Source organism: Cervus canadensis, chromosome 15 (genome assembly GCF_019320065.1).
Source record: "Cervus canadensis isolate Bull #8, Minnesota chromosome 15, ASM1932006v1, whole genome shotgun sequence".
Taxonomy (NCBI): Eukaryota; Metazoa; Chordata; class Mammalia; order Artiodactyla; family Cervidae; genus Cervus; species Cervus canadensis.
Window position 1 is genome coordinate 53,769,566 of NC_057400.1, and position 19,527 is coordinate 53,789,092.

Below are 19,527 nucleotides of genomic sequence, written 5' to 3' on the forward strand. Positions count from 1 at the left end.
TTTAATCTGATTATGTAGCCAGAATATTAGAAATAAAGTTTAGAAGAGGACAGACAGTTCTTGGGTATAAGGAGATTGGTAATGGCTTGGGACAGGTGAATAAACATATTTATCTGGTTCTGTGAGCCTTACCCCTTTCTACTACTACCAGTATTTTATAGACACATTTTTCTATTCAGTAGTCAAGCTGTAAACACACTGAATCTTGATAGTCATGTCTTAAAAAGGGGGAGGCGGGGAGAGAAAAGAGAAGCACTGCCGTCATTATCCCAATGGAAATACCTTTTGTCTTTGGAAGCGCAGGCTTCCATGTGGACCATCACGGGCCTTCACTCCACTTTCAACCCATCCTGACCGTGGGCTTCCCATAGGTCTGCCCTCGTATGTAACTGGTGCTCTGAGAGGAGACTGTTTCCTAAATCCAATTCCAAGGTTTTTTTTTTTTTACATAGAATTGTAGGTACTCAGTAACTGTTGGGTAAGTAAAACAACAAGTGGTGTTTAGCAATATTGGTGAGTGGTGTAGCTTTTCCTTCACGCTCACAAGTTCCCTGGGCCCAGGATCAAATCTCCCCACCTAGATCTCTTAGCATACATATGGACACACTCAGTGTTTATGTCTGAGTAAGCAGAGCACGGACCGCGTTCATGAATACCACGGGAGACTGTGGTGTTAACTTCCCCCCATGTCACCAGCGTTGCCTGCTGAGCAACAGGAATGTCCTCCCAGGTCCTTTCGAGATCTCACAGGTTCATGGTAATTGGTGGGAAAGGACCAGAGAGGTTTTTTAAGCCAAACTCTTCATTTTATTGGAAAAGACCCTGATGCTAGAAAAGATTGAAGGCAAAAGAAGGGGATGGCAGAGATTGAGAGGGTTGGATGGCCTCACCGACTCAACAGACATCAGTCTGAGCAAACTGTGGGAGACAGTGGAGGACAGAGGAGCCTGGCATGCTGTAGTCGCATGGGTCGCAAAGAGTCAGGGTCGCAAAGAGTCAGACATGACTTAGTGACTGAACAGCGACAACAACTTCATTTTATAAGTGAATAAAACTGGGTCTGGAGAGGTGGAGCAACTTATGCAAGAATCACATATAGCTAGTCTTTGGCAAAACCAGGAAGAATCTGAGTCTCCTTGAAAGTCATTTTTCTTCCAGAAATATTTTAAAGCTTCATGTTAAAGATCCTCATTTTATGGCTATATATATGCCATCAAATAGTTATAATCAATTACTCCTCAAGGAAACTCTAAAAGCTTTTAGCTAATTACTTCCCATTTGACACATTTCAGGATGTCAAATAGTTCTTACATCAAGATAAAATACATGACAAGTTGAAAAGAAGAGCCATAAAAAGATAGAAAACTTTAAAGGAGTTATCCAAAAAACTGGTAACATGACTCCAATCCTTTGGGGTACATTCAAGGTAAAAGGCTGGGCCTCTGAGGAGGGCTTAATAAACAGTACCTATCTTCCTCACCTGGATTCTGAACAAATTGAGAAACAACAGGAAAGGTAGCGGATAGAGGTAAAAATATCACCTTTGTTACTGAAAGAAGCTGAGTGGAAAGCAGAACTTAGTGTAGCAGCCAAGTGGGCTATTAACTGAACCCAATTCAGGACCACCTTCTGGGCAGAACCAGTAATGCCTGAGGGCAGGACCACTGCCAAGAGGAAGAAGGGCCAGGCTAAGCTTTCCCAGTGAGTGAATAGTGTTGGAAAGTAGTGCCAGGAAGATTCCAGGATGTTACAGCTGGTGCTGGATTCAGCTATTCCCCATAACAAAAAGGGGGTTGAAGATGGGGAGGGAAGATATGTGAATGAGGTTTCTCTGGAGGAAGATGATCTGACTCCCACTTGTAAACTAAAAAGGAAAGAATTCTAACTGTGGGAACAAAGGAGAAGTGGTTGGGCTGGGTGGGCCAGTGTTGGGAGAGAGAAAGAGAGAAGTAGGGGGAACGAGGTGGGGAGGGGATGGGGGGGTGAAGAGAGGGAGAGATAGAGACAACTTTATTACTGTCCAATAGGGCCACCTAGGGGGGCTCTCAGGCTTTTGAAGGGATAAGCTGGAGTTTTGACCCAGAGCTAAGGAAGTTTTAGCTGATCTAGGGAACCTCAGGTGAGAAAAGGATGGTGGGTGTCTGATACTCCCCATGAGAGCTCCCCACACCAGAAAGAGGCAACTTTTAATACACTGCTGCTGCTGCTGCTAAGTCACTTCAGTCGTATCCGACTCTGTGCAACCCCATAGACAGCAGCCCACCAGGCTCCCCCGTCCCTGGGATTCTCCAGGCAAGAACACTGGAGTGGGTTGCCATTTCCTTCTCCAGTGCATGAAAGTGAAATGTGAAAGTGAAGTCGCTCAGTCGTGCCCGACTCTTTGCGACCCCATGGACTGCAGCCCACCAGGCTCCTCCGTCCATGGGATTTTCCAGGCAAGAGTACTGGAGTGGGGTGCCATTGCCTTCTCCGTTCAATACACTAGCTTAGTCCAAAAAGAGAAAAGCCAGTCAATTAAGAACCCCCAGCCCCATCCTCCTTTACTTCTTCCTTTTCCCACTTTGACCCTGTAACAACCATATTTAGTGAAATGGGGCAGATAATTGGAAACAGTAGGTAGAATAAAGGAAAAGATGGACCTTGCCCCTGTCCCTGGCTTCTTGACTGCCCGATGCCCCTGAGAACAAAGGGAAAGTTTCACTTTTAAATCTGATTCCGGGATTTGATTATTACACCAGGATTGGTTCTTTATTAATTGAGACTGTCGGAGACTTACAGTGGCTGTAGGACTTGTTACCTGGGAGTGATTTAAAACCAGTCCTAGCATAGGGTTATGGAGGTTTTCATCCAGGGGCAGGGAAAGAACATTCCTTCACTGGATAATTTTAAAAGTGACAGTGGAAATAAAAAAGTTGCTTTCTCATTTGGGAAGATTAGTTTCTCCTTCAAATTGAACAGCCTGTTGACTTTGTTTTGTTGGTTTTTATTTCTCTTGCCCACCAGCGTGGGATTGTTTGTGGTGTCTCCACATTTATTGGGGCTTCCCTGGTGGCTCAGACGGTAAAGCGTCTGACTGCAATGTGGGAAACCCGGGTTCGATCCCTGGTTTCGGGGAAGGGAAGATCCCTAGGGGATCCTAGGAAGATCCCCTGGAGAAGGCAATGGCAACCCACTCCAGTACTCTTGGCTGGAAAATCCCATGGACAGAGGAGCCTGGTAGGTTACAGTCCATGAGGTTGTAAAGAGTCAGAAATGACTGAGTGACTTCACTTTCCTTTCCTACATTTATTAAACATGCTGCCTAAACCAGTATTTGGGACACTGAGAACACCGGAAACTCCAGCTAACCAAGGGCCCCATCCCGCTGATGGCACTTGCTGCATCTTCCCCAGGTGGCGGGGCACATGCACAGCAACGTGGGGCTACTTCCCTAATGAGTTACGAACTCAAGAAGGAAAATGATCAATGCATTTGAGTCAGTAACAGTGGTCTTTCCATGATCTCTTCTCTTCAAAGCACCCTGCCAGCAAATAGCACTGCTAATTAAATCTGTTGGTGAGTAAACTTAAGGGAATATATTGAATGGCTCCCTCCAGTCCTGCCCAAAGCCTGGAAGAGGAGGCCAGCTTGAGTTTTTACCACCATCTCCAAACACCCTTTGTTATTTGATCAGAATAGTTTCCCTCTAAGATATTAATGATTCCTAGGGTTGCTTTAAAAAGTTTCTTTATTATACATGAAGTGATTGAAAACTGCCAATCATGAATCTGGCAATCCCCTCTCATGAGCTTAAAGACTGTTCTGATTACGATAATTACATTTTTATGAATATCCTACCTAGACAGTAACAATTTTACTGTGTCAGACTATACCACACAAAGATACATCAATTTCATCTGCAATGAAAAATAGATCCTAATAGCTCAGTTATATTTATATGATAGTCAAACATCAGGATGCAATGTAAGTACTTCAACTGAATGAATTCTGATCATTATTTAACCTTGAGATGGTGGTTAAGGATGAAGGCTTGTCAGCTTTCATGAATTATTTTTTCATGATTTTTGCTGTTTTGATTTGATTTTTAAAACTCTGTAATTTAACACTTATTAATATTTGGATTCTACCCCACCCTCCGTGATATGTGGACAAGGCAACAGTAACAAAAAGATTAATAGATATGATTGATGGTCAGAGAGGATTAGAGGATTGTAAGACCTAATTTATGTTTCAGGAACAGTGCCATGCCAACTGGTTTTCTTCTTGCCTAAGTTTCTTCAACCATGATACAAATAATGGACACAGTATTCAGGTTTGATGCTATGAATACATATTATTTTAATACCAAGGAAAAAACTGTTCCATTACTACAGATAGTCAACAGTGCTGGTCAAACAAGCAGCATCAAGGGTCACCTAGACGCCAGTTAGAAATGTAAATTCTCCCGCCCCAGATTTGTTGAGTCAGAATCTTTGGCAGTGGGGCACAGGACTCTGTCTTAACAAGCTCTCCAGGTGATTCTCTGAGGTTTAAGAACTGCTGCTTTAGCATCTTGTAGCTGTTTCCTTTGGCTACAGTGAAACACTGCCAGGAATGGAGGGGTAACCCTAGCAGCACTAACAGTGTTCCCTGTTAACTGTGGCCATGTCCGTTCCAGGGGAACTTAAATGAACAAGCTCTTTTGGTCAAATTCCCCTTAAGTGGGTTTTTTCTTTTCTTCAGATCCCCAGATGTCACAAACCATAGGTTCTTCCCATTACCACTCATTAGTTCATCCTCCCTGGTAGAGGTATGTTTGTGATTCCTTTCTAATGTCAAAAGCTTTCCGCCACCCTTGAACCTCTGCTGATCCTTTCCCTTTGTTACAACCTTTTCCTTATGGTCATCTTGAGTTGCTTAAAAAATTTAACATCCAACATGATGCTGTTTGTATTTCTTATGGCAGTAGCTGCACTATATATTTTGATAGCACTTTGAATCAAAACTATTTACCAGAACTCACCAGAAAATGTTATGAGGAAAGGCCACACATTGCAAGCACACTTAATTTAAGAAAACACAAAAGGACATACTTAATATGAATGCTGATGCAAACTCACCAGGACTGTGCAAGGATGTCAGTAACAGTTTTTCTTTGACTGAGAGATTAAGGAAATGTATTACAGAGTTTGGTAATAGATAACAAAGGGGGAGAGAGGAAGGGGAAGAGTTTGACAGAGATTTTTGTAATAAAAAAGTATTTCCAAGACTAATAGTATTCTAATGAATCAACATGCGTGGGGCAGTTTTAAATGGAGTAAATGGGTATGACGAAAGTGAATGGCATCTTATGATTTAATCTCCGTATTACTTTATAAAAATACATTCTTATATATACGAGTGTATGCTGCAGCAGCAGCAGCAGTATGCTTTTAAAGACCCAAATCTAAATCCTGAATGTGCATCAGAATGACCTTGAAGCTTGTCAGAACTACCAATTTTCATGCTTGCTATGGTAGCACAAATACCAAAATTCAAGCCTGCAGAGAAAATTAGCATAGCCCCTGTGCAAGGATGACATGAAGATTCATGAAGCATTCCATATTTTTAAAAATTTTCTGAGTTCCAAGAGACTTTATTTTGGTAGGCCTGAGGTGGAGTCCAGGAGTCTGTGTGTAAAAACCACTCTAGGTGATTCTAGTGCAGGTAGTCCTTAACTTTCATTTTGATGCAAATCTCACTCAGAAAGAGGGAAACCTTTTGATTTGTGATTGTGAGGTAGTAAGGCTCAACCAGTGTCAAAGTATCTTTGGATCCCCGTGATGCATTAAATCAAGCTCTTGACTAGCACATGCTTTCTGTCTAGTTCTAGAGTTATTTGTGCACTTGCCTCCACCCTCAAAAGGCTATAAGCTCCCCAAGACACAGGAATTATGTGGTATACTGACATTTGTATCTGCAGCTAGACTCACACCCTGCCTTCTCCTTATTGAGAAGATTGCTCAATAATATTTGTCAAATGAATGAAGACAGTAAGGGTTAGAATGCAATTCAGTGAGTGTGATTGAAACAGATCCTTTCACCCACAGCTTTTGAGACCTTAGAGTCAGGTTTCTGTCTGTGTCTCAGCCCTGCATTTGTTATGTGGGAGGTCAGTTTCTTCTTCTTTCATAGGGCTGCTTTGGGGTAAAATGATGTAATGTATGTGAAAATTCTTTGAAATTGCAGAGCCACTTGTTTCAGGTTTTTAGAGTATGACTCTCTTTTTTTCCCCTCTAACTTCGTATTTCCTGTGAATGAGTGCAACTTATATGACTGAGGCAAAGGACACAACATTCACTTCGGGCAACTGTGGGAAAGCGAATCCTATTATTTGAAATTGGAAAGAACCACCTGGCTTTTCCAACTTCAACACTAAAAATTGTAATACAAATAGAATAACTACCCCACAAATAATGGGCAATACAAAGGAAGGGAAATACACAGGGGAGCAAATGAGCTAGTCACACTGATGTTTGACTCTGAGACAGAACTTTCAGATATCTGTGTGTAATGAAGTGATCTCTGAACTTTAGTGGCTCCCCTAAGATCCCCTTAAAAGGTAACTGTTGTCTGATAAGATAAGCTGAAAGGTACAAGTATGTAACATCTCTTTCAAAACCTTAAGGTAAAGATTATGATTACTCCTCAAGCTAAAAAGAACTAAAGAGTCGAAAGAAACTAGGTCACTTAAAGAGGCGATGTGCCCTGGGTGGTAAATGCTGGTCCAGGTCTGAAGCAGTACATAGCCCAATGAGGAAAACAAGGACGAGTTTTCCATGGGATTATATGTATTCAGTTGAGCCTATATTGTCTTTTATGTGTGTATGTATTTATTATTTTACTTAAAAAAATTGAAGCATGTTTGATTTACAATATTTTATTAGTTTCAGGTATACGGCATAGTGATTCAGTATTTTTCTGACTGTAGTCTGTTATAGGTTACTACAAGATGATGGCTGTATTTCTGTTTTGCATATAGGGTTATCGTTACCATCTTTCTAAATTCCACATATGTTAGTATGCTGTAATGTTCTTTATCTTTCTGGCTTACTTCACTCTGTATAATGGGCTCCAGTTTCATCCATCTCATTAGAACTGATTCAAATGAATTCTTTTTAACGGCTGAGTAATATTCCATGGTGTATATGTACCACAGCTTCCTTATCCATTCATCTGCTGATGGGCATCTAGGTTGCTTCCATGTCCTGGCTATTATAAACAGTGCTGCGATGAACACTGGGGTACACGTGTCTCTTTCAGATCTGGTTTCCTCAGTGTGTATGCCCAGGAGTGGTATTGCTGGGTCATAAAACAGAAAAAGAGACACAGAAATACAGAACAGACTTTTTAACTCTGTGGGAGAAGGTGAGGGTGGGATGTTTCAAAAGAACAGCATGTATACTATCTATGGTGAAACAGATCCCAGCCCAGGTGGGATGCATGAGACAAGTGCTCGGGCCTGGTGCACTGGGAAGACCCAGAGGAATCGGGTGGAGAGGGAGGTGGGAGGGGGGATCAGGATGGGGAATACGTGTAAATCTATGGCTGATTCATATCAATGTATGACAAAACCCACTGAAATGTTGTGAAGTAATTAGCCTCCAACTAATAAAAAAAAAAAAAGAGCAAAAAAAAAAAAAAGATGATGGCTGTAATTCCCTGTGTCATACAGTACATTCTTATTAGCTATTTTATACATAGTAGTTTGTATTTGTTAACCCATATCCCTAATTTGTCCCTTACCCCTGTCCTCTCCCCTTTGGTAACCACAAGTTTTCTGTATCTGTGAGTCTGTTTCTGATTTGCATATATATTCGTTTGTATTATTTTTTAGTTCCCACATATGTGATAATCTTATAGAATATGTTTTTGTATGACTTTTCCCACTAAGTATAGTATTTTCTAGGTCCATCCACATTGCTGCAAATGGCAAAATTTTGTTCTTTTTTATAGCTGAGTAGTATTCCATTGTGTGTGTGTATGTAGCACATCTTCTTAATCCAGTCATCTGTTGATAGACTCTTGGGTTGCTCCTATGTCTGGGCTATTATAAATAGTACTGCTTTGAACATTAGGGTGCATGTATCTTTTTGAATTAGTGTTTTGTTTTTTTCTGGATAAATGCTAGGAATAGAATTGCTAGATCATATGGTAGTTCTGTTATTAGTTTTCTGAGGGATCTCAAAGGTTTCCTTTTCTCCACATCCTCTCCAACATTTGTTTTTTGTAGACTTTTTGATGATGGCCATTCTGACAGGTGTGAGGTGATATCTCATTGTGGTTTTGATTTGCATTTGTCTAATAATTAGTGGTGGTGAACTTCTTTTCATGTACCTGTTAACGATCCAAATATTTTCTTTGGGAAAATATCTATTCAGATCTTCTGCCCATTTTCTGATCGGGTTGTTTTTCTGATATCAAGTTGTATTAGCTGTTTACATATTTTGGATACTAATCCTTTGTTGGTCACATTATTTACAAATATTTTCTCCCCCCATTCCACAGTTCATCTTTTCATTATGTCATTTGTTTCCTTCACTAAGCAAAAGCTTTTAAATTTAATCAGACCTTATTTTTTGTTTTTGCTCTTCTTTCGCCTTAGGAAACTGATCCAAAAATATTGCTACAATTTATGTCAAAGCTGAAGCTCCAATATTTTGGCCACCTGGTGCAAAGAGCTGACTCATTTGAAAAGACCATGATGCTGGGAAAGATTGAGGGCAGGGGGAGAAGGGGACGACAGAGGATGAGATGGTTGAATGGCATCACCGACTCAATGGAAATGGGTTTGGGTGAACTCTGGAAGTTGGTGATGGACAGGGAGGCCTGGAGTGCTGCGGTTCATGAGGTCGCAAAGAGTCAGACACAACTGTAAGACTGAGCTGAACTGAACTGATGTCAAAGAGTGCTCTGCCTATGTTCTCTTCTAGGAGTTTTTTGCTTTCCATTCTTACATTTAGGTCTTAAACCATTTTGAATTTATTGTTTTATTTGGTGTGAGGGAATGTTCTAATTTCATAGTTTTAATCTCATTGTTGGCTGTCCAGTTTTCCCATCACCACTTCTTGAAGAGTTTGTCTTTTCTCCAGTGTATATTTTTGTTGTAGATTAAGTGACCATAGGTGCATGGGTTTATTTCTGGGCTCTGTATTGCTCTATTGATCCCTGTGTCTTTTTGTGCCAGTACCATACTCTTTAAGTTACTATAGCTATGTAGTATAGTCTGAAATCTGGGAGAGCTATATCTGCAGCTTTGTTGTTCTTCCTCAAGATTGTTTTTTTGGGGTCTGTTGTGGTTTCTGTGAATTTTAGGATTATTTGTTCTAATCTAATTATCTGTGGGCAGTACAATGACTGAATTATTTTAGAAATAGCTATAGGCCACTCTATAGTACAGAGGAAGCAAACACTTTTGCTCTGTACTCTTTATCTGGAATTCTCATTTTACTCTTATAGAAAGCCTGTGGCTTAAACTTTTTTTAAAGACAATCACTTTGTTCAAGTTCTATATCAGAACCTTGAGGGAGGACCATAATGTGAGGACAGATCCAGGTTTTGTGAGGCTGGAAGCTTTAGATAATTTAGGGGGCTCTATTGTTTAAAAAAATACAGTAATAAATTTAAACATTTGATACAAAAGTGAGGAATTAGAAGGAAGCAATCCTTCCAAGTGGTGGTCACAAAGGTGGAGTTTCATTTGTTTCCTAGAAACGTGCCTCTGGAAGCAAAATTTTAAGATAAAGGGATTTGCAATAGAATGTTGATGGGTGGGACATTTCCAAACATTCACCAGTGAGAGAAATACATATATGCTACATGTAGCTCCAGAGATAGACACTAAGCGCCAAATGGTCAGAGCAGAGAGAAGCAGGGCTGTGGTGCAGACAGCAGAGGAGGGCCACTCTAAATTCTACATGCAGGAAGCCTTCAGTTACTCAGAATGCTTAAGAGAACTGAGTAGACTTTTCAAGTTAATCAAAAACAACAACAAAACCCCTCATTTATTGGCCATCAAAACTTAAAAATAATACAATCTTTTTCTTTTTTTCAATTTCCCTGTAGGTTTAAGAACTTAAAAAAAAAAAAAATCAATCCATGTAATTTACCAATTGAGTTTAAGAAAAAAAGAAACCAAATAATTACTTAGAGGGGGAAATAATAAAGTATTTATTCTCGCCTTAATAGAGAATCCTCTGTTGATTGCATGACTGAAGGAGTGCCCATTCCAGCTTCTTAACTGCCTCTCAGAGATATTGGCCTTCTTAACTGGATGTTGGCCTTCTTAACTGCTTCTCAGAGATCATTCAACTGGTAGAGTTATGGTGGGAACATTAGTTTGACTGTGGTGAAGCTATAAATGCTCAATTAAAATTTATTGAATGAATTAATGAACCAAATGAATGGTTCCAGTTTGGACAAATCAGAGCAGTTTCAGAAGCATTTTTATTCCTAAGAATTCTATAATCAAATTTTATCAAACTCTTGAATGCATTGAAAACTCCTTCCTGAATATGGCCTACATGTGACAGCAAAAGGATTAGGAAATGGAAGGAAACTTTTACTGAGCGCCTGACATATGCCAGGTATTTTGCTGATGTCTGTATATTTCTTTAAGCTCTGTAACCATTTTGTGGTGTTGGAAACTAGATCTCAGGGCTAAATAACTTGTCGGTGGCCTTTCAGGGAGCAAGTGGCAGAGCTAGGATTGTTGTACTAAACCAACTGTGATTAGCACTCCCTTCCACTTTCAATAGTGTTCTACTGTGGATCATAAAGTCTAAGGCTGCCCTATATATGAGGTCTTGATTCTATGATTTCAAATTGAACCTAATAATTTTTTTGATTACTGAAGCAACAGGAATTTTCATTTCCCAGGCCTGTGAAGTATGAGGGACTGACAGCACATGAAGTGACCCCTGTCTAGAGTTTGCTTTACATTTCTGATACAGAAATTCTGCTATTTCTCCTTTAAAAGTATAATTGTTAATCCCCTTCTGGTCAGTTTGGTTCTAGTTAATTTGGGATTATTATATAAATATTTACTTCTACTAATAGTGGCTACCACTTATTGAGTGCTTAGAATAAGTCAGGCTAAGTACATGGTCTCATTTAATGCATTTATTAATATTATAAGATAGTTTCTTACTTTCTAGATAAGGAAACTGAAACTTAGATCAATTAAGTGACTTGAAGGAAGAGATGAAAGCAGATTTTCCTAATCTCTTAACCTTTATACTACATTAAGATGTGTATACAAACACACAGCAGATAATTTAAAAAACTGTCAAAGTTGGAGACAAGATGGCAGGTAGAAGGACTTGAGTTCACCTTCTCTCATGATAACACCAAAATCATAACTGACTGCTGAACCACCACTGACAAAAAAGATCCGAACCTACACAAAAAGACATTCTACCCCAAAGGAGAAGCCACAACAAGATGGTAGGCGGGGTACTTTTGTGATATAGTCAAATCCCATATTGCCAAGTGGGTGACCTACAAACTGTAAAATAATTATATTGCTGAGGATCTCCCACAGGAGTGAGAGTCTGAGCCCCATGTCAGGCTCCCCAGCCTAGAGGTCTGGCACTGGAAAGAGGAACCCCAGGAGCACTTGGCTTTGAAATAGGCAGGGCTTGAGTGCAGAAGCTCCACAGGACTGAGGGAAACAGATTCTACTCTTAGAGGGCTCACACAAGCTTTCACTCTGGGACCCGGGGCAAAGCAATGACACCATAGAAGCCTGGGCCAGACCTACCTGTGAGTCTTTGAGAGTCTCCTGCGGAGGCAGCAGTCAGCTGTGGTTTACTGCGGAGGCAAGGACACTGGTGGCAGATGCACCAGGGAATGCTCATCTGCATGAATTCTCCTGGAGGTTGCCATTTTGGCACCGAGACCTGGTCCCACCCAACAGCCTACAGGCTCCAATGCTGGGACACCTCAGGCCAAGCAACCAACAAGGTTGGAACACAGCCCCACCCATCAGCAGACAGGCTGCCTGAAATCATCCTGAGCCAACAGCTGCCAATAAACACACCCCTTAACATGGCCCTGCCCATCAGAGTGACAAGACCCCGTTCCACCCACCAGTGGACAGGCACCGGTCCCTCCCACCAGGAAGCTTGCACAAGCCCCTGGACCAAATTCACCCATAAGGGGCAGACTCCAGAACTAAGAAGAATGACAATTCTGTAGCATGAGGAATGGAGACCACAAACACAGAAAGTTAGGCAAAATGAGACAGTAGAGAAATATGTTCTAGATGAAGGAACAAGATAAAACCCCAGAAGAACAACTAAGTGAAGTGGAAACAGGCAATGTACCTGAAAAAGAATAGAGTATTGACAGTAAAGATCACCCAAGATCTCGGAAAAAGAAGGGAGGCACAGACCAAGAGGATACAAGAAATGTTTAATGAAGAGCTAGAATATTTAAAGAACAAACAGAGATGAACAATACAATAACTGAAATGAAAATTACACTGGAAGGAATCCATAACAGAATAAATGAGCAGAAGAATGAATAAGTGAGCGGGAAGATCGGTAGAAATCACAGCAGGGGAACAAAATAAAGAAAAAAGAATGAAAAAAAGTGAGGACAATCTAAGAGACGTCTGGGACAACATTAAATACACCAATATTCACATTATGGGGGCCCCAGAAGGAGAAGAGAAAGAGAAAGGGTCTGAGAAAATATTTGAAAAAAGGTAACAGTCAAAAACTTCCCTAACATGGGAAAGGAAATAGTCACTCAAGTCCAGGAATCCCTGAGAGTTCCATACAGGATAAACCCAAGGAGGAATATACTGAGACACATATTAATCAAACTGACCAAAGTTAAAGACAAAGATAAAATATTAAAAGCAACAAAGGAAAAGCAAAAAATAATATACAAGGTAATCTCCATAAGGTTATCAGCTGACTTCCCAGCAGAAATTCTGCAGGCCAGAAGGGAGTGGCTCGATATATTTAAAGCAATGAAAGGGAAAAACCTACAGTCAAGAATACTCTACCTATCAAGACTCTTGTACAGATTTGACAGAGAAAATCAAAAACTTTACAAACAAGCAAAAGCTAAGAGAATTCAGCACCATCAAACCAATTTCACAACAAATGCTAAAGAAACTTCTCTAAAAACCTTGCTGATGTCAAGTATTTATAAAGACATGGAACAAGAGGATGTCGCATGCAGTGTAGCACAGTAGAAATCCGTGCATCACCTATTAAAACTGGCCAGTCAATTCTATTCCTACACACTTATGGATGCTAGCAAAATTCTTGCACATGTACATCAGGAGATGAGAATACAGTTTATAACAGTATTATTTGTAATAAATAAAAACAACCTGAAATTTCCATTAACAGTGAAATAAACAAACAAAATGTGATATAATCGTAGCGTGGACTATCAAATGGCTGTGGACAGCAAGTGGCATGGACAAGTCTCAGTAATGCTGAGGGGGGATAAAGTAAGTCCCTGAAAAATATATTCCAGCAGTCAGGAAAAGATGAGATTTTGAAAACTGAGAAGTAAGTTAGACAAAGAGAAGAAAGGACACTGCAGTCACGGAGACAAGCAACAGCAAGACCCATTTAGGAACTGAGATGCATGACACCTCCTCTGACGCATGTGTCCCTAACACGGAATTCTGATATACCTGAATTCACTTCTGGATACCTTTTTTTGAACCATGAGAAATTCTGTAAGTGAATTAACTGCTTATTAGGAATAGTTGTAGGAGAAGAGTGAGGATGGAAAGTCAATAAAAGATAAAGCAGTTAGAAAAGAAATAGAGATGATTATAATTAATTCCTCTCTAGGAAGCCAGGTGGGGGAAATTAAATCTTGTGGTTCTGCCTGCCCTCCAGTAGCATCCTAAAGAGGAATGGAGCAAAGGTCAATGTCAGTCATGCTTCAGTGTCAAGATTACCAAGATTAAAGGAAGATACACTAACCTGGGGGCTTCCCTAGTGGCTCAGATGGTAAAGAATCCACCTGCAATGCAGGAGACCCGGATTCGATCCCTGGGTTGCGAAGATCCTCTGGAGGAGGAAACGGTAATCCACTCCAGTATTCTTGCCTGGAGAATCCCATGGACAGAGGAGCCCGTACAGTCCATGGGGTCGCAAAGAGTCGGATATGACTGTGTGACTAACACACACGCTAACCTGAAGATTGAAAGCTATACTAACCTGGAGATTGAAGAGAGATTTTAAAAGTCAAAGACAACTAAAGCTTTTCTCTGTGCTTTTTCCACCTCAAGCACTTAAGTTATGGTGTCTGAGATCACAATGGGAATGATCAATGGTGTTTTTAAAAGAAAATATTTGTGTCTAGAAAGAAAGGTTACTATAGTAGAGCTTAGTGCTCAATTTATTGAAGCTATAAACTCAGAAATTGTTTTTATGGCTGTTTAAATTCAGTTTGCAAATCTTGCTTCTTTTTTTCCCCCTAAGAAATATAGTAATTGTCCAAAAACAAACAAAAAACAAACAAACAAAAACTCTATTGAAAGTGAAAAGTAAAAAAACCCTATTGGGCCTCCTAAATTTCCACTGGCCTTTCCTTATTTATCAGTGTCAGTGATAATCTTTGTAATTACATCTTCCATTCTTTCCACCATCCATCATTTACCTCAGAGTAGAGGCATTTGCCTCAAGTAAACAGACAACAAATTCTGACTAAGATGCAAGTTCTCAGGAAATACAAGATTTGAAAGTGGATTGCACTAAATATTTACTTACTCTATGGACCTTCTTCTTTTTTCAGTTTGTCTTTCTTTACTAGAGTATAAAGCAGAAATCATACACTTGTTTTTTCACTTATATTTACATAGACAGTACTTAAAACCCACCAGTGCTCGCTTCGGCAGCACATATACTAAAATTGGAACGATACAGAGAAGATTAGCATGGCCCCTGCGCAAGGATGACACGCAAATTCGTGAAGCGTTCCATATTTTAAACAAACAGAAAAAAAAATTAAAAAAAAAATTAAAAAAAAAAATAAAACCCACCAGATGACAGTCTTACCATTCTGCTTTTATTTATTGTCTGGCTAATTTACAAAGACGCAGATATCTAGGGTAGGTCCTACCCCACCATATAAACTATCCTGATGACATAGGTACCAAAATGTGCATGTTTACACAGTACAGTGGTATGAAAAACATTTTCTTGCTTTACAGTCCCTCACTATAAATAGGGAAAAATTAATTTCATCATGCCAGAAAATTTTGGGCACTTTAACAGTCATCACATTTCTGCTACTAAAATAACAAAATTGATATTACAAGTTAAAATATAAAGGCCTAACAGTTTTTACAAATATGCAAATAATCTGCTACTTAGACATAAAAAGTCAATTTCTCTCAAATCACCAAGTAAGGCACCATTGGATTAAACATTTTTCTTGGTTTTTACTAAATAAAATGCATACTGAAATAAATACTGAACACTGAATTTTAATACTGTAATACATTTCCATATAAAATGACATGTAAATGTTAAAATACTGTATTGTATCTTGAATACATTTATCTGAAAACTTTATGGGAAAAAAAACATATGTAAGCTCTGGTTTCAGGGAAGGATGTATTAATTTCTGTTATCTGCTATAGTTAAAGATTTTAGCATAGAATTTATTCAAAGTTTTGGACACAATTAGGTTTCTAAATTTCAAAGAAAGGGTGTACATGTATTAATGGAATATTCACTTAAAAATACATTTTAAAACATCTCTATCCTGGATGAATAGCAACTCTGAGCTGTGACCCTGTTTCACACTTTAGGATGGTACCTGCAAAGTTGGAATATATATAGAAATTGGCTATTCTTACTACCCCTTACAAATTTTAGACCCATTTTTTGGGGGGTCAGATTTTTCTCTGCCATATTTGCTAGGAGAGTTCAACTCCATCTTTCCTGAAGTGGGTCAACATGCTTTTATCATAGGGATTTTTACCAACTATTGATATCCGATCAAAGAATTCAAAATAAAATGATGCCATATTATCAAAATATTAGAGATTAAAAGCTTTTTTCTGAAAATACTTTACCAAGTTTGTTACACCTTTATATTCCTTGATTTTCTTTGGGTAAAGGGCCCCAAGTGAATGTATGAAAGACAAATGGAATGGTAGAGGAGAAGTGGGGAAAAACCCAAGTTATCTAATGTACTAATAAACCCAGAACTTTGGCAAGGAAAGTTATAAAAATACAATATACTCAAATGGGCAACTTCATAATTTATTAGACATCCCATTTATTAGAATTCTAAGTTCTTTTGATTTTATAAAAATGAAACAATTATTCTATAAATATGAATGCTTCTTTCAAATTTTCCTTTGGATTGATTTCTTATTAGCATCTCCCAGGAATACATGAACAATACACTGAAACCATGATACAAAGTTTAGGTAGATATACATATACATATATAGCTGTGAACTTTTAAAAAATAAGTAATGGTAATTTTAAACATAATCAACTATATAAAACATCTAAATGGAAATAATTTTTTCCAAGTCTATAGCTAGATTTAAAAGTCCCAGTAAAGTTTTGTAAACAAAATCATACAAAAAAGGCAAGGCTGGCTCATCCCTATGGTCCTCTGGGGGAGCTTTATTTGCATAGATCCAAGGCAAACGATTCTCCCAGATAGATTCAAAACAAGTTCCCTCCAATTTCCAGCAGCAATCTCTTTCTCTCAACCCCATAAGCATCAGATTTCGAATTTTAGAGTTTTGCCCATCAATTCAAATCTGTTCCCTTCTTCCACATTTCTGATTTGCTACTTTTCCCTGACTTTCCCCAACTATGGAGCCTATGAGCCTCCTGCCCTAAGGAACAAGCTGGGCTGGAGAGGAGTGAAGCCACTTGAAATGCATAAGGCAGGAGGCCAACCAACAGGTGAGCTTAAGGAAGCTGGTTCTGAGCTAGAGCCCCGACTGGCTTTCAGTTTCTTTTCAATGGCTTTATTCCACATAACTGTAAACCCTATTAGATCAATTTCTGACCTTGGTACTGTGAAGCAACACTTGTATACAGATTTCAAGGGAAGAGGGAAAATAAGGGAGCAAAATCTAAGGAAAACTATTTGCCAAACAAGGGTCCTAACTTTATTTTTAGCTACCTCTTGAATTGCTATAGCTCATCTGGCCTTTTCTGTTTTTGAAACAAAAGGTGTTTGCACTAGGCTCTATCTTATAGATCTGTATTGTCCAACATGGTAGCTACCAATCATGTGTGGCTACTGAACACTTGAAATGTGACACGTCCAAATGGAGATGTGTTCCAAGTGTAAAGTACACACTGGAGTTTGAAGACTTAGTACCAAAAAATATATATATATATATAAAATATCTCATTAAAATTGTTATACTGACTGCAAGTTGAAATGATATTTTGGATATTGGGGTTAAATAAAATATATTAAAATTAATTTCACCTATTTTCCTGTTTTATGTTGCTACTAGAAATTTTAAAATTGTTTACCTGGTTCACATTATATTTCTATTGAACAGCTCTGTCCCAGGGCTTACCTCAGACCGCCCAAGATTGGACATCTTGTAACTGCAAATATTTTATGTGAGCAACTTGTTTAGGTGGTCTGTGGTTCATGGAAACAGACAGGAGGCCAAACATGCAAAAAAAGGCATGGAAACAAACAACTCTCAGGGACCTTAATACTGTGGTTTGTAGCAAAAAAGCAGTGAATGTTTGAATATGGTTGGTTGAAAGCTGGGACACAATTTCATCGCTGCCTACTTGTCACAAAAGCCTGTCGATCCCCAAAGCAGCGAACAGGCTGTAGCTGAAGCAAGCAATAGCTTTAAGGATATACACAATATAAAAAGCGAGGTGCATACCTTTGCCGCATACCCACCCTACACACACATATTCCCACGTCACCTCCCTTCTTCCCTGCTGCCATTAGGAAGGGAACAAGGGAGGACAGAGGACGAGGGTGTGCGACTTGGACAGCAATGACAGAGGGAGCTCTGGGGCTTGAATGTAGAAGAGCAGGCAAGGATCACCTCGGGATGGGAGGAAGGGGTGGGGCACCCCTCTCTCTTCGGTTAGATCCACCTTGATGAAAAATTAGACAAAATACAAATTTTGGTTAGAAAACTTATGTTCTCACTGTAAAACTCAAGAATGGTTGCAAAAGTACCCACCACCCCTCACCTACCCATGATCAAGGCTGTAAACAACGAGCACACATCCATGAGAAATGAAAGGAAGAACCGGTAAGGACCTGAACAAATTTTACTAGAGAAGGAGGACCTGCCACTGAACTTGTGGGAAGTTAAAGTACTTTAAAAATTACTTTTTTTTCTCATCACAAACTTCATATATGTGATTATACATATATATATTATAGATTGAGAAAATATGGATGAGAAAAACAAAACAAAAATTCATTAATGCTTGTACCACCTGGAGATAACCTATAATGTCATGTGTATATCTGTTCTTTTTTCTTCCAAAAGCAGGATCATTTGAACATTTTTCAGTCATTCTTTATAAATACAATTATTAATGACATATTGCATTTTATTATAGAAGTATACTATAGTTAATCTAATCAGTTCCCTTTTGTTGGGCATTCAGTTATCTTCTCCCTTTCTAAAAACTACTTTTTTGATAGCAGCCATCCTAATGAATGTTAAGTGTATTTCACTGTATTTTGATTTGTGTTTTCTTAATGGTTAGTGGTGGGATGACTCCACAATGGCAGAGTAGACAGAAGTGCGCTCATCTTCTTCTGCAAGAGCTCCAAAATTACAACTCACTGCTGAATAACCATTTACAGGAGAATGTTGGATCCCACCAAAAAAAGTTACTTCAGTATTCTTGCCATGATAACCCTATGAACAGTATGAAAAGGCAAAAACATAGGACACTGAAAGATGAACTCCCCAGGTCGGTAGGTGCCCAATATACTACTGGAGATCAGTGAAGAAATAACTCCAGAAAGAATGAAGAGACAGAGCCAAAGCAAAACAATACCCAGTTGTGGATGTGACTGGTGATGGAAGTAAAGTCCAATGCTGTCAAGAGCAATACTGCATAGGAACCTGCAATGTTAGGTCCATGAATTAAGGTAAATTGGAAGTGGTCAAACAAGAGATAGCAAGAGTGAACATTTTAGGAATCAGTGAACTAAAATGGACTGGAATGGGTGAATTTAACTCAGGTGACCACTATATCTACCACTGTGGGCAAGAATCCCTTAGAAGAAATGGAGTAGCCATCATAGTCAACAAGAGTGTGAAATGCAATCCCAAAAATGACAGAATGATCTCTGTTTGTTTCCAAGGCAAACCATTCAATATCACAGTAATCCAAGTCTATACTCCAACCAGTAATGCTGAAGAAGCTGAAGTTGAACGGCTCTATGAAGACCTACAAGACTTTCTAGAACTAACACCCAAAAAAGATGTCCTTCTCATTATAGGGGACTGGAATGCAAAAGTAGGAAGTCAAGAGATACCTGGAGTAA

General features: G+C 39.2%; 1 protein-coding gene and 2 non-coding genes across 5 annotated transcripts in view; 2 read left to right on the top strand and 1 right to left on the bottom strand.

Moving 5' to 3' along the window:
• The first annotated feature begins 5,486 nt into the window (after positions 1-5,486).
• LOC122454070 lies at positions 5,487-5,588 on the top strand. Its single transcript, XR_006273290.1, has one exon. It is a non-coding gene; the product is annotated as a U6 spliceosomal RNA (small nuclear RNA).
• A 9,289-nt stretch (positions 5,589-14,877) lies between these two features.
• LOC122454114 lies at positions 14,878-14,984 on the top strand. The gene has a single exon (XR_006273324.1). It is a non-coding gene; the product is annotated as a U6 spliceosomal RNA (small nuclear RNA).
• Positions 14,985-15,041: 57 nt separating this feature from the next.
• WIPF1 (WAS/WASL interacting protein family member 1) overlaps positions 15,042-19,527 on the bottom strand; it is a 122,875-nt gene continuing 118,389 nt past the window's right edge. For all 3 annotated transcript variants that reach the window (XM_043487685.1, XM_043487686.1, XM_043487684.1), the window contains exon 8: positions 15,042-18,110. In XM_043487685.1, the coding sequence (XP_043343620.1) occupies positions 18,055-18,110 (56 nt within the window). In that variant the 3' untranslated portion in view covers positions 15,042-18,054. The remainder of the gene's footprint in view (positions 18,111-19,527) is intronic.